Source organism: Crocuta crocuta, unplaced genomic scaffold (assembly GCF_008692635.1).
Source record: "Crocuta crocuta isolate KB4526 unplaced genomic scaffold, BGI_CrCroc_1.0 scaffold113, whole genome shotgun sequence".
Lineage (NCBI taxonomy): Eukaryota > Metazoa > Chordata > Mammalia > Carnivora > Hyaenidae > Crocuta > Crocuta crocuta.
The window spans coordinates 3,027,876-3,043,325 of record NW_027530368.1 but is presented as its reverse complement, the minus strand read 5'-3'; the positions used below and the strand labels follow the sequence as shown (position 1 = coordinate 3,043,325).

Genomic DNA, 15,450 nt, shown 5'->3' with positions numbered 1-15,450 from the left:
TTAAAAGAAAAACAAAAAACAAAAACACAAAGACTTACTTGTCTCAAGTCGATGAAGGCCAACTGCAGCGTGTCCTCCTGGAACCCAGGCACCGGGCCGGATCTGGCAAACTCTGTGGGAAAGAAAAGAGGATAAAAAGCGCCTTTAACTAACCATGGACAGGGAGATTGGCAGACGGATGACAGGGAAGACAAGAGAGGCTGGGGGAGAGGAGGACCAAGCTTCTAAGGAGTCATGTCTCTCTCCCTTCAGCTTCTTTGTTTGCCCTTCAAAATTCGTGTCATCAAAACACCATTAATTCCAGCATCCTGACAGCAAGGAAACTGTACTAATTCGACCTGAAATTTATTCCCATGAGCCGCGCTGGGCTTCAGAGTATTTGTTTTGTGAATGGACAAACAACTTGCAAAGGAGGAGGGAGTGGGGGAGAGAAAAAAGTTTTTCCTCTCAACACAATAAAATCTTCAGCTGTGAAACTCTTTTCAGTTCCTAAAGCTATTTATATTTTAGATCGCTGAAGGAATTTTCTAATTTCACGCCTGTCACCTCATTCCCCAAGCATTTATCAAAAAATATTCCCTGCCACATCATTAATTATTCCCTCACTGATTATTTGTATTATCTCATGACTGCATTATTGCCAACACACACACATACATACACACACACACACACACACACACGCAGAAGCTGTCCGAATCCACTGCTTAGCTCCTGAGCAAAGGAGTATTTGCAGATATGAAAAGCCTATCTAAACAAATCTCGCTTCAAAAGCTTAGGGAACCTTTGCACATATTCATCCTACTAGTGTACTCTTTGTCCTTGACTTCCACTTCTATTCCACTCTTGAAAACTCTTTTTTTCCCCAATTTAGTCTTAGGTCAAAGACACCACATGAATGCTATTTGCAATTTACAGTAGCGCCTTGGGTCCATGCTCAGTTTATGACTCTGGCTTCTACATCATTAGCAGGAAGATAACTGCATGGGCTATAGGGACAGACACTAGTAACAGTTAAGAATGTCAAGTTTTATCGTCCCTAAGCCCTGCTTATTATGAAATCAAAAGGTCTTGTTTAAGCTCCCCGCATGCACACACCACACACACCACACACAGAGAATGAGAAAATTCAAGAGTTGGACAGTTACATGTCTTGAATTCTCTCTATAAAGCCAAAGTGTGATGGACATTTATCATCAATCTACTATTTACCTCAAAAACAACTCCAGTATTGGCTCAGAGAAAATATGAAAAGGTATGTTTTCACTTAATGTTTTTTTTCCCCAGGAATGAATTTAAGAAATTATACAGACTCAGTATCATACTTTTTTCTTTGGAAATTAAATAAAATCCATCAAGATATCTGCATAAATGCCTGGAAAATTACTTCCAACATCCAGGAGCTGGACATATTTAAATGATATGAACAATTATGGGAATTCCTGTTTTTTAAAAATATTTTCCATCTGGGGCTTCTTAGACATAATAGGTTTTCATAACATCCTTGCCCCACTTAAAAAAATAATGCTAAACAGGTTAAATTGCAAGGGATTATGGAAACATCAGTGAAATGAAATGTAACAAAATTTATTAATCAAAATACAGCACAAATATATTCTACAACTGTACACAAAATATGCTTATCGTAGACATTTCAATAAAAGTAACTATTGTAAGTGAAAGGAGATAAACTACAGGTAGGATAATTAGCAGCACTGGGTTTCTGTTTGCGATGAAAAGAAAATTCAAATGCTCTTTGTAAATTAATTCCATCATATTACAGCCCAAATGATTCAAGTTTCAAAAAAGCAGAATCCTACAACTGTACAAATCCTTGAAGAGGGCCGTGGTAATGGAAAGCCTGACATACCCCATCCCTCATATCTTACAACAGCTATTATCTGTGCTAACCTTGTGTATCCAGCAGCTGCTCAGGTCAGATGTGCAACTTGCCCATACTGTGCTCCTACAGAAAGCACTTTTCTGAATTATAGCACAGCCACTCTTTCTGACAGCCTTGACTGTCGGCTTCAATGCGCTTCCCATGCCCGATGGTTTCATCCGAAGTTTGGTAGTTTCCCCCCACTGTTCCTGCATGACTCCTCTCTGTCAGTAGGAACCTTTCTTGAGTCAAAATGTAGCAACTGTCAAGGTGTTCTGCTTACCTACACATGTCCAACTCAAGAGAATTACCTGGTGATACATGGTTGAAATGTTTGAGAGCTGGCTACACATTCTCACCTCTCCTTATTGAGCATGCTCCCTGGGGCTAACAGATGACACAGACAAAACCACTCAGGAAACTCAGAGTCTCACTTTACAGACCTCATTTTTATGACACACTGAATCTGCCACATTCCCAGAGGACATGGTGGCCTTTTAGATTTGATTTTCCTTTTATAAATCAGGGAATCAAAGAGCGACACTGCATCAAGGTATGACAGAGTAAAGAGATTAGTTTTCACATATAGTTTATGGAAATGTCTCGTTACCGTATATTCAACCTCAGGTTTGTATTTTTTCCTCATTGTTTTATGTACATAATCCTTGTCTTCTCATGTAGATAGTAAACTCCTTAGGGATAAAGACCCTATCACTGAACCTAACAAGTATTTAAAATAGTACATATTCATCGCTTCTCGGCCTTTTGACTAAGATCAAGTGTAGTATTTGTTCTTACCAGTTTAAAATAGTAGATATTCAACAAATATTCATATATTAATTAAATTAGTTACAAAAACAGCGAGAGTGATTAACCACACATATTCTTCACTGACAATGAAAATCTCTGGATTGCAGTAGGTAACGTGTCCTTAACATAAGTATCAATAAGCAGATTTTAGGAATTTATGAGCTTCCTAAAATTCGGTGCATATTGATTGAAGGGATAGCTTCTGAGGTCATAAGTATCAGAGTTTGAGCTCTGATACTAGGTCTACGGGCATGAGCAAATTACTTAATCTCCTTAAAGCTTCAATGTCTTTTTCTCAAAAATGAAGAAAACAGTGCATTCTTTATACTGCTACCATGAGGATTAAATGAAATAACACACATAGAGCAGTTGGCAGAGGGCCTGGCATATCATAATTGATTATCATTACAATTAGTTTTTTGTGTGAATATACAGTTCTCTGGGAAGAAGCTTCGTAGCTTTCACTGAACTCACAGAGGGCTGGTGACCAAACAAAAGTTAAGAAACACTATTACATACCCAGGACAGAGCAGGAGAATTTATTCAGCCACCATTCCGTGATGAGTTAGTGAGCTGGCATTGCAAATTCATTTACGGGCAAATATTTAAGTCTTTCACTTAAACGAAGCTGAGATGACTAATTAACAGTATGTTAGCCACAGCAATTTTTATTGGTGTTATTTATGAATTTCAAAAAATGCATCAAATAGATCTGTAATTTTTGGACTTAATATACCCTTAAAAACACAGTTGTTTTCTTAGAGTCAATTATTTAGATATATGAAAAATGTTAATAGCATAAGAAAGTGTGAATATTTTAAATAAATGAACATTTACTTGTAAGCAATCTGATTTCAACTCTATAAAATGTAATATGCATAGTAAACACTCATTTCATAATGTTAACTGGGGCTGTTGCAGACAGAAAAATTACAAAAGGGCTTCTGTCTTTTTTCTATTTTATAAACTTTTAAAATGAGTACAGACCACTTTCATAATCAAAGAAAGGGAAACAGAACACACGCGCACATATGCACCAAAATTACTTAGTGGTGCTGATTTAATAACGCTTTCTCTAGTGACAAGAGATAGGACTTGTTCAAGATTCAGCATTATAGGCCGCCAGGACTGGTCTGCACATCCAAATTCCCAGATGTTGCCTGACAGAAAGAGAAGAAGAAAACTACAAAAAGCCCCAGTCTATGTAATAGGCTGATACATACACAAATTCCTTAGATGTACCCACGAGAAGCCTCTCTTTAACATCAAAAATGGAAACTTTCCTTCTTCTCAAATCATAAAAAGGATGCAATAGTGACTGAGGGGAACCGATGTACATATGGGGCACAAGGGACAAGTCCCTTTCTGGACTTGTCTCTGAGTCCAAGAGCTGCAGTAGGTTTGCAGTCTCTGAATGTTTCCAACACCAGTGTTTCCGAAGCCTGGGTTCTGTAGTGTAGACTTGGCATCGCAAGACTATAAGGTGTTTGCTCTGTTTCACAGAGACCCAAACCCAACACTTGACCAGCATGTGTTACTGGGGGACTGAGTGGAGGTTCCAGCGTGGTAGGCAACAAAGCTTCCTCTTCAAAAACATGTTTAGATTAGTAGAGCCTGACGACCACTGACACCTTTTCCAGAAAGCCTCACTCTCCCCAGCAGCTCTTTCCTGCCCCTGCGCTATAATGTTAGGGACTCTAAGACCCAATGTGCAAATGTGAAACATCTTTTAATGAGCAAAGTGTCAACTCATTGAAGTTTGTGAAGGAAATATTCTCACTTAAAAAAATAAAAAGGAGGCATAAAAGTTATAGAGAAGGCGGCACACTGTTAAGTGAAGGTAAAAACGGGGAAAGAAAATCACACACAAAAAGCATTTTACTCACCAAACATTCAACATTCCTTCATGTTCTCCTACACACTTAAATCTATGCGGCTGGGCAATAATTGCTAAAAATAATATTAATTTTTCAAAAATATCCTGTAGGTTTTCATATAATAACATAAAATTACCAAAAGAGAAAAAGAAGGATTCCACTAATTTCAAATGCTTTCTAGACTTCTTGAAGGCTGATCTTATAATTAACTAACACTATCACTTAGAGGGGGAAGGAAAAAAAAATTTAAATAAACTTTAAAATTATCAGGTACATTCACATTTGGCTGAAGGGAAAAAACCATTTTATAAACACCATAGAATGCTAATTAGAATAAAGTGGTAGAGTCAGATTAGAAAGGGCTTTGAGAAATCAAAATGACTGTCTTAGTCTATAATCTGTGTATCTGGATAGGACATCTGAGAGTTTACCAAAAGCAAGCTGTGAGAAACAGAAAATAAAACTAGTTCTTCTGAACTGACTCTAGGAGAACAATCATGTTTGCAAGGGTATACCGACTCACAGAATTACAGCTCTATTTTAGGCAAATTGTCCATGGAACAAGAATAACCTTGAAAAGAAGACGAGCAACAAGGTGAAGTTTACTTCAGAAAAGCAAACCTAGTACCATCTCTGGCAAATAGGTAAAATAGCAATTGTTGGAGAAAACCATAATTTGTTTAAAAAAGAGGAAGTTGAAAAGACAGTGGATAAATTTTTGACCAGAGGTCCCTGGATACTGTCATTTACTATTGCTCCCAGTGAACTTCAGGTCGGAAAATGGACACCAGCCCTCACTGAAGGGACTAGAAGTTTGGTTGGGGCCAAAATGCCAGGTGAGAAAGAAAACTCGGTACCCAGGGGCCCAAAGTATGTTGGCTACTTGTTTATATCTTAAGATCATGTCAGGTCACATGTGGTTTTTGTGGGATTGAAAAAATAAGAGCTGCTGTTGCTGTATTAACATAATGGTTTCCTGGTATCTAGCTCCCCGGAGCAACAGATAAGGAGCGTGCCAGACTACCAAGTGTGGCTCTGGGGAAGCTAAACTCTTCTTGCATCACTTCACAGTGGCTCCACTAAGCTAATTACAGACAGGAGTTGATGGACTCCACAGGGAATCCACTTGGGGCTCTGCTGGTCAGAAAAAGGTCGGCCAGAACATAAGGAAGTAAGAGCGAAGGAGACAGATGCCAAGGAGATGGGACAAAAGTTGGGGGGTAGAGGGAGAAAAAAAAAAAAACCAACTTGGAGATGAAACTGACTATACTTGTGTAAGTGTGCTTGCATGGACATGTGATCATAAAAACCAGACACCTTTATTTAGCCAGGGTATGACTCCGTGACATACATTATGCTCTGTTTTTACATATCTTAAATATGTAACTCACTACACTGCCCAGCCCACAAAGGGCAGAGGGAAGCACAGGGTAACTTGAACATATTCGCAAAGTTCTGTGAGAAATCAGATGGAAACTGATGATTCTGAAATCTGATTGCAAATGCCAAGACAGTACTCCACACGGATTTACCAAGTACTTTTAAAGTTTGATTTTCTAAGTTCAATTCTCCAAGCTCCTTTTGCTCTGAAAGACCACTGAAAGCTAGGACAGACAGACATGGCATTTTAATTAATAAAGAATTCATCTCCCATAAGTGAGAAAATGGCCACCAGCATGAAGGAACTTCCATGCTGCTGCTCAGTAAATAAGCAATCAGTCTCCACCCAGCTGTCCCTCTAACTGTACCACCGAGAGGAAAGGGGGGTCCTGGCACTTCCAGGGGCTGGTGTCAGTGACAGCACATATTCACCTGGACAGAAAAGCTGTTTTATGAGGAACAAACCTAGCAAATCAGAGAGGCTGATTTCTACATCTGATTTAACATATAAGAAGAATCAGTAAACTGCTGAATGAAATTAGTGGAATCTAGCAAAGCAAACTAGAGAAACAATTCAGTTTAAGATTTAAAAGAAGGGATGATATAAGTTCTCACCATTTCATGGAGTCCAAGTGGCACTGGATGCCTTTATAGAAATAAAGTGCTAATCTTTGTCGGAAGAAATAATATTTTAAATGATGGATAAGAACACTCAGCCATATTCACTAAATTAAAGAGAGTGACTTTTGCATTGGGTGATTCTTTGCAAAGGAAGAAGGGCTGAGGAAAGTCAAGACTATAACGAGTGCCAGAACAATGTCCTGCCGCCTGGCAGTGGACTTGACCTAACATTCCACAGAGAAATAACAGGCCAAACAGAGCAAAAGATGACCTCAGACTTGAGTCTATACCCTACATTGCTTAAGCTGAAAGGAGCATTTGTAACTACTGAGGACTTCTTCCAATGAGCAAATTAAGGCCCATAAAGGTTAAGTCAGTGACCCAGTTAGAATATGATCCTTCTAAGCCTGTCCTTTTATTATTTCAACATGCAACCCCCACCTCAAATGTCTGAAAACAAATATTCACTTTACATGTTCCTTTATATGCAGATTAAGTATTCCTTTACATTTAGTTAGGAATTATAAAATCATAAAGATACACAGATCTGTACAAAGTCAATTTTCCTCTGAAGTTTCCAAATGTTTCACAATTTTGCAAAATAAGGGTCAATTTCGTAATATCTTCTAAAATTATGGTGAAAAGAAGCTTCTCCCAATCAGCAGTCGGCAGTGCTTCTGTGTATAATCTCTAGGAAAGTGGAGGATCCGCCATGAGAGGGGTGGGCTTCCTGAGAGATGAGAAAAGCTAGGGCTCTGAAGTAGTAACTTTATATCCTTGAAATTTTTACTGTGCTTTTAAGGACTTAATTTTATCCATGTGTTTGTTCAGCACTGATTATTCTGCTGTATGAACATATACACAAAGCTGTGGCTATCTGAAATTTTACAGAAGGATTTTTGAGAAGGATTCTGCCGGTCATTTAACATCACAGTGAAAATCAATTTTCTAGAAAAGCACTGTCCAAGTAGAAATGCGAGCGCCATGTGTAATTTTAGAATTTCTAGTAGACACATTAAAAACAGAGACAAAACAATTCATTTTGAAATTCATAATATATCTTGTTTGACTCAATATGTATAAAATATTTCATTGCAACATGACACTAATATTTTAAAAATTACTCATTTTGGGGGCACATGGTAGGCTCATCGGTAAAACATGTGGCTCTTTTTTTAAAAAACATGTGTGTGTGTGTGTGTATATATACATATATATATATATATTTTTTTTTTTAAAGAGAGAGAGAAAGCTTTGAGTGGAGAGAGGAGTGGAGGAATAGAGGGTAGGATAGGAGGGTGAATAGAAAGGGAGAGAGGGAGGGAGAGAGAGAGAAAGAGAATGTTTTAAGCAGGTTCCATGCCCATCATGGAGCCCAATATGGGGCTTGATCCCACAACCTTGGGATCATGACCCTAGCCAATATCAAGAGTTGGACACCCAATGACTGAGCCACCCAGGTGCCAGGAGCATGTAACTCTTGATCTCAGGGTCATGAGTTCAAGCCCCACATTGGGCATGGAGTCTACTTAAAATTATTCATGATTTTTTCAAAATTCAGTATATATTTTGCATTTATAGCACTTCTCATTTCTGGCTAGCTACATCTCAAATGCTCAAATGGCCACTTGAGGCTGGTAGCTATAGTACTGGACAGCACAGCTTTAGATGATGTTGACTGTAATCAACATAAATTAAAATGTTTCTTCTCTTCACTCCATTTTCTCTTTCTTATACAGTTGTCCCCTGTTAATTCTGCAGGGTGATAGGTACCAAGACATCAGTGGATGCCTAAAGCCACAGGGAGTACTGAACTCCATACATACTATGGCTTTTCCTATACATACACACCTATGTTAATTTATAAATCAGGCACACTAGGAGATCAACAACAACTAATAGTAAAATAGAACAATTACAACAATAGACTGTAATAAAAGTTAATGTGAATGGGATCTCTCTCTCTCTCTCAAAATAACCTATTGTACTGCACTCATTCTTCTTGTGATGATGAGAGAAGATAAAACGCCTGCATACTGAGACAAAGGACTGTGACCTGGCACTGTGATGCAGTCTTCGTCTACTACTGAGGATGCAGCAGACGGAGGGTCACCTTCTTCCAGATCACAGCTGATCTTGGGTAACTGGAACCACAGAAAGCGAAACTGCAGCTATTTGAAGGCTATGGTACCTAACTTATTTATTTTTGCAATTTGATCTGTTGCAAGTGGCCTCAAATCATTTTTGGAAGAAGAAGTAGGGTATAATTTTTTTTTTAAGGGTGACAGATGACAAGTATGTAAGTTTTGGGACATAGTGAGCTATGCCTCAGTTTCCGTAGCCAGTGATGACAATAACCATCCTGATCTATAACTGCAAAATGTTTTTTTTTTAAGGTGCAATATAAAATAAATGTTCATTCATTAAAAGGAAAAGCATCAAGACTCACTATCAAGACTCTGGAACAGGGTGAAGATATACCACACTATGCAACGTGCTGAAAGTCAGAGAAATGACTAAAGTAGGTTCCACATGCAAAGTTCCCTAAGCTAAAGAAGACAGACATTTTTTTAAAAAGTCAGTAAAATGCCTTTCTTTTTCTTTATTTACAACTTTTTAAAAGTAGGCTTCATGCCCAATGTGGGGCACTCATGACCCTGAGATCAAGAGTCACATGCTCTAATGCTGATGCATAGGAGCACATGTACNTAATTTGACAATAAACTATTTGTAAAAAAAAAAAAAAAAAGAGTCACATGCTCTATCTACCAACTGAGCCAGCAAAGTGCCCCAATAGAATTCTTTTCAAACTGAGAGTAGTTAATATTTCTTTGGCATATATATTTCTTGATGTTCTCACAATTTTCTAGGAAAACTAAGTCTCCTAACGTAAGCTGATGTCCATAAAAGATAGATAGATTATTAGCTAAGGTAACTGAGATTCTAGTTCTTTCTAGAATTTACTTATGTTACCTCTGGCCAATCATATAAGTTCTTAGGACCAAACATCTCTGCTAGGAAATGAAGGTAATAATATTTCACTTAATTAAAGCTATAGGAATAAATCAAATATATTCTTGATGTCTGTGATATAATAAAGGACATATCTGGTCTTGGCCCGCTCCTGAAACAGAGTTTCAAATACCCTTGAAAGTTCCCGAGCAATAGGAATTGCTATTCACAATGAACTTCTTTGACCATACCTAGGTGTATGCTAACAAGGTTGCTCAAGTGAGCTCTTAGATAGTTTTAAGGGAAGGGCCGGATGAGTCAGAAAGCCCATGCTCAGGATTTTCAGCCACATCCCACCATCTACAGGGAGGGTAAAGGGGCTGAAGGCTGATTTCATTCATGTGGCCAATTATTTATGCAATCATGCCCATGTAATGCAAGTCCATATAAAAACTCTGGACACTGAAGCTCAGTAAATCTCGATTAGTGAACACTCTGATGTGCTGGGAGGGTGACATGCTCAGATTCTAACAGAGAGACAACACGACAACTGTGCTGTCCCCCTCCTCCCCAGGACCCTAACCTACACATACTTTCCATTTGGCTGTTCCTGTTACAGCCTTTATAATAAAACTGTAATCAGAAGTACAGAACTTTCAGTGATTTCCTTGAGTTTCCTGGTGAATTACTGAATGCAAGGGAGGGTGGGGAGTTCTGAATCTGGAGTAAGCTAGCAAGAGGAGGGGGTGGCTTGGACACCCAAGATTTGCAGCTGATGTCTGAAGAAGGGCAGTCTTGCAGGAGTGACCCCTTAACTGTGGAGTCTGCAATAACTCCAGGATGTTAGTCGTAGAATTGGATTGAGCTGTACGACATCCAGCTGGTGTCAGAGAACTGTTGTTGGAACACAAAGTCCAATCCAGATCAAGTGCAATATAACTAGATATTGGGTCCATTTTAATATCTAGGCTAGAGCCATACACGGCCCAGCATAATTAATGTGAACGTTACTGGATTTGGATATAAAATAATATGCTCTTCACCTTGGCATGGTCACTTCTTCATTGAATCAAAAAAAAAGATATTAAAGTAAGATTTCAATATTAGACATCATTTTTGACATGGCAAAGTAAAAGTTCTGCATATCTTGCCCAGAGAAAATGAACATTTTCTATATTTACTAGCTTTGCTTCTTTGCTTCATGAAATTGTTCTAGTTAGCAGCTGGGAAGTTTTTCCCCCTAAAATGGAAATTTATTGTAAAGTGTTAAAACAATGATCCATGTTAAATGTTTGCATTATATCACTATCAACATAAATACTGTTCTCTCATTCTGGTTACATAGGCTAATGGATTTATCTTCAGAAGTCAAGACCTAAACTTAGGATCTATCTTACTTAGAGGATATAAACTATGCCACTGAGAATTCAGTTTAGGATGTGTTTTCCCTTTTCTTTTCCCCTAAAACAAACAAGCAAAGAAACAGAAACAAAAGGAGGAGAGGATCTTTGTTAATGCAACCCTAGCCCTTTGGCTGATACTTACTGGGTAAAGGGTCAAGGAGAGAACTTCCGACACAACTCAGGAGCTCTAGAGGAAGCATTAAGGATTTTAACTTCTAGGCACTGCTGAGAGGGAGATTAGTGTTAAAAAAGAATTTAGGTTAGCTGGAGGAAAAGGAAACGAAAATCATTGTTTCTTAAGGCACATGAGCAACTTCTTTCCGTGATAAACTGGTGCTTTTAAAGGAATATCTTAAGTGCTAGAAGGTATAGGAGATAAATGAACATTTCAAGTACTTAAAGCACTCCTGTCTTTAAAGCGATCCTTGTTGAAAAGCCCTCAGAAATGCTTTTCTAGGGAAGAGTAGAGAACCTCACTCCTTTCCCTGGTTAACTGTCCAGCCAGGGGCTTACTCTACACCTTGTCGCCATCCATTGACAGGCAGACAGCTGACAGAGATTCCACTGACTCCGAGGGGAAGGGCGGGCCATAAGCAGGCAGACTGCTGGGACTTGGTGAAAAATCGAGGAGACTCGGTATTTCTCCAGCAAGGCGTATCAGTCAGAAGAAAGGTATATCATTCAGAATGACAAAAAGAAGAGAAAGATGACTAGGCAAATTTTACTGATGCCTACAGAGAAAATAACAGAAGAATTATTTTTCTTTCGTTGTTGGTTACGTTATATAAAATGTTTGGTATTATTTGGTATTAAACAGTCCCAAATCATTAGGCTGAACAATGGCAGCATAAAGAAAAATAAGCACCCCACTGAAATTCTCAGAGCCAATAAAATAAACAACCTCTGCTTTCTTCTCTTTCAAACTCCATTTCCGAAAGAGCGATTTACAAGCACGGATTTAACTTCTTTATCTTCCACTCATTCCTGAATTCTCTGCAGTCTGGTTTCTACCACTCCTACTTTCACTAAAAGTACTCTCTCGAAAATTTACTTTGGATTCCTTCTTAATAAAGCGACACTTATTCAGCCCTTCTCTTGCCTGACATTTGCACGTATCATGCAGCATTATATAAAATTATTCACTGTTTATCTAAAATTCACATTTAACTGAGTGTCCTGTTTTTTATCTGGGAACCCTACTCCTAACTAAAGTTTTTGAATTCAGGCTTGCATTTTTCACAGTTTTGCCACAGTGACTTTCCTAAAGCAGAAAATGACCATTTCATTCTCATACATAAAACATATGACCAGCTCCCTACATACCTAGAATCAAGTATAACTTCTCGATATTTCAAGCACCTAACCAGGATTACATTTTCAGCATCTCCTCATGGCTACCTCCCTTCACTTCACCCTATTCTCCAGTCATAATGAACTAGTTTTAGTTCCCTAATATGCCATGCTTTTAAAAATTTCTTCCCAGAATTTATACAAACACCTGCCTTACTATTTAGAATATCCTTCCAAACCTCCCTCATCCACTTGAGTGGCTAACTCCTACCCATGTAGTTCAATTGGAGATCCTAGTTCAAATAATTCCCATATAATAAATAAGTAAAAAGATTTTAAAGAGATTAGTGTATTATTCACAGATACTTAGTGAGCAAGCACAGACAAAGACACAGGTCTCAGTTTACCTGTGGGTATGTTATCCCATCACTGACCCTACCACACAACCTTCTCTTCCCAGGAAAGGGGTGGAAAATAGAAGTAAAATATAGATCAACAGAAATTTATAGACAAAACTTACAAATTCTATACATTGACTCACTGGAAACTTTTAGCTTTTCTAAATGGAAGTGTTGGCAATGATATTTTCCTCCTATTTTCTAAATTCCAATCTTAGAAATATAAAAATTGAAAATGCTAAGGTGATCTTCTGGAGAAGTTCAAGTCTCCTCAACTTCTCTCTCTCTCCCTTTCTCTCTCTCATTCACACACACACACACACACACACACACACACACACACACACACACCCAACAATAGATAAAACAGAGAAAGAGAGAAAGGATAAATTTTTACAATTTGTAATGCTAAAAGTAGACGTGATAGATGAACTCAAACCAGAATTTGTTAAATGCTGAAATGCTAGAGTATGTAATGATTGAAAGACATGGAATTTTTTTCTTTGAAAATGTCTTATAAAAATTAGAACTTTCATCAATTTTTCAAGATGTATATGGTATGTTCTGCCTAAAGCCAGTAGATGGATTAGAATGTTATGGGAACTCCTCGTACACCTGAGTAGAAGCCTGTCAACTTTCAACAATTAAAATAATTTTTAAATAAACATAGAATTTAATATGCCTTCCTGGTTTACACTCTAAAAAACGGCCCAATTAAAATCAACAGTTTACTGGCCTCAGCCCCAAAGACATGAAGTGAGGGCCAAAGAAAATATGAAATGTATAAAATGCCCCAGTGTAAACATGTGGCAATAAGCAAGAGCAGTGAATGCATCAGATATTCTCGGGAGACTCTGGCTTACTACAAGCATTAAGATTTGGGCCCACGTGAGTGAAAGGGATGTACTAATGGCTTGATGGGAGGAGGAGGCAGCAATGCTAAAGAAATAAAGTAAGTTTCAGCTGAGGTGATCTTTGGAGCTAGCTGTTATAACAGAAAGAGATGCCCCTAAGCTACTCTGGGGCTAATGGTGAGGCCTCAGGTTTGCAATAATTAAGATGAGCTATTATTTCTACTGGCTCATTTCTCCCTAGAAATGCTTCTGGGTGTTTTAAAGCAAATCCTGGGGACTCATGAAAATTTTAAATAATTGTCTTTCTAACTTCCTAATGAAGAAACAGTAAAAAGGCTTTGGAGAGTAAGAAATTGCTATGATATACTCGTTTTACTGCAAGAAAACCTGTTTTACCAAGTCTGGAACTAGGGTCAAGTGACAGGAAAATAGTAATAACCACAATATAATTTTATTATTTTCCTTCTTTGAAATGGCATTTCCTAATCTTTCTGGGCCCTGAAATTTCCAAAGTGTATAAGGTCTTAAAGTTGAGAAAAACAAATGAGGAATAAGATCTGAAACAGCTAAAATGGAAAATGTAGAGAAAGAGGGAAGGAACACCAAGTTTGGAATATCACTTAAATAAAAAAAAAAAATCTGGTGTTCTCCTTTCTAAAGCCATGAAGCAGGAAAACCGCCATTTGGAAACTACCAGCTGTTCAAGGTAAATCTCTCAGCCACCACCCCTACACCCCCCAAAATATCCCTCGAAATAAAACCAGGAAGAAAAATCTAAACAACTTCAAAGAGGAATCAGTCACTGTCCTTATTTAGAGATGGGACAAGTACCACATTTTCCAAACAGTCAGACAGAAATTTGGGTACTGGGAGAGTTTGCCACAGAAAGAGAACCTTAATTCGAAATTGTGATCCCTCATGTAGCAGTTCCTTTGTATTCCCTCATCACCGTTAAGCCCCACAAGCAACCCAAGGTAATATTTGGGACCAGAAAAATACTTTGTCTATGTTGGCCAATCCCTGGACACCAGTAGCAGGGCTGACAGTGATGTATGACAAGGTTAGGGCAGCAGGATCCATCTCCATTTGCTTGACAAGGATGGCATCTGAGGCCATGGGGAGGAAGAGCAGGTCGCCTGCCCTCGCTGCTCAGGTTGGCAGCACCTACTATCAAATGACCAGGTGTCTGGCAATGGGCTCAGGGAGACAATGACTTCCTTATCTTCCGGAATTCAAGGAACTTCAGCCCACAAGCCAAAGTAACTGCTGAGCGGGCACTACTCACTGACCCATGTCTGACAAGAGTCCTCTCAGAGGGTACAGGGTCCATCATCCACAGTCAAAGAGAAGTGACATTGCCATTTTAATGGCAGGGAAGACTGTCTGGGTACTCCACAGCAGAGAGGCACATCATAATAGTACAGCACCTAGCATGACAAGCTTTATAGTCATGGGAAAACAACAGCAAACAAAGCATGGCTTTTGTACTGCCTATTCTGGCAAGAAGGAAGATATCTGCAGTGTGTGCTCTTCCCACATCACTTTAGATCTTGAAAATCCAAGCTCAATCCTGCATTAAGAAGAACTGGTAGGGAACTGGGAGTAGGGGAGGGACAAAGCCATACAATCCCTAAGTTTCCAAAGAAACTTTTGTGTAATACATTATTTGTACACCTGAGAAAATGATACCAGACTATGGCCTCTATTTTCAACCCAAGTACTTGGGTTTTAAATCTGACTTGTATAAAATATTCACAGTGTTCCAGGTCTTACAGAGAAAACAAAGAATGCAGAGAATGAACTCTTGATTACTGTGTGTGTACACAATGGCCAAATTAATGAATCTTCCCCTGCAAATCTGTAAGTTTTACTGAAGATACTGAATCAAAATGAGAATTAGAAATAGGAATAGAAAATGAAACTGAGAAAAGGGGAAAACAAACGATAAAATGAATACACAAAAATACACTCTGTTAAGACTGG

The 15,450-nt window shown here is 38.5% G+C and overlaps 1 protein-coding gene and 1 pseudogene across 1 annotated transcript in view; one reads left to right on the top strand and one right to left on the bottom strand.

The window, feature by feature from the left end:
• Positions 1–15,450, bottom strand: part of EXOC6B (exocyst complex component 6B) — a 594,589-nt gene that overhangs the window by 150,105 nt on the left and 429,034 nt on the right. Inside the window, exon 20 of the mRNA XM_077766295.1 lies at positions 39–112. Within this exon, the coding sequence (XP_077622421.1) occupies positions 39–112 (74 nt within the window). The remainder of the gene's footprint in view (positions 1–38; positions 113–15,450) is intronic.
• Positions 2,632–2,762, top strand: LOC144233545 (U2 spliceosomal RNA; annotated as a pseudogene).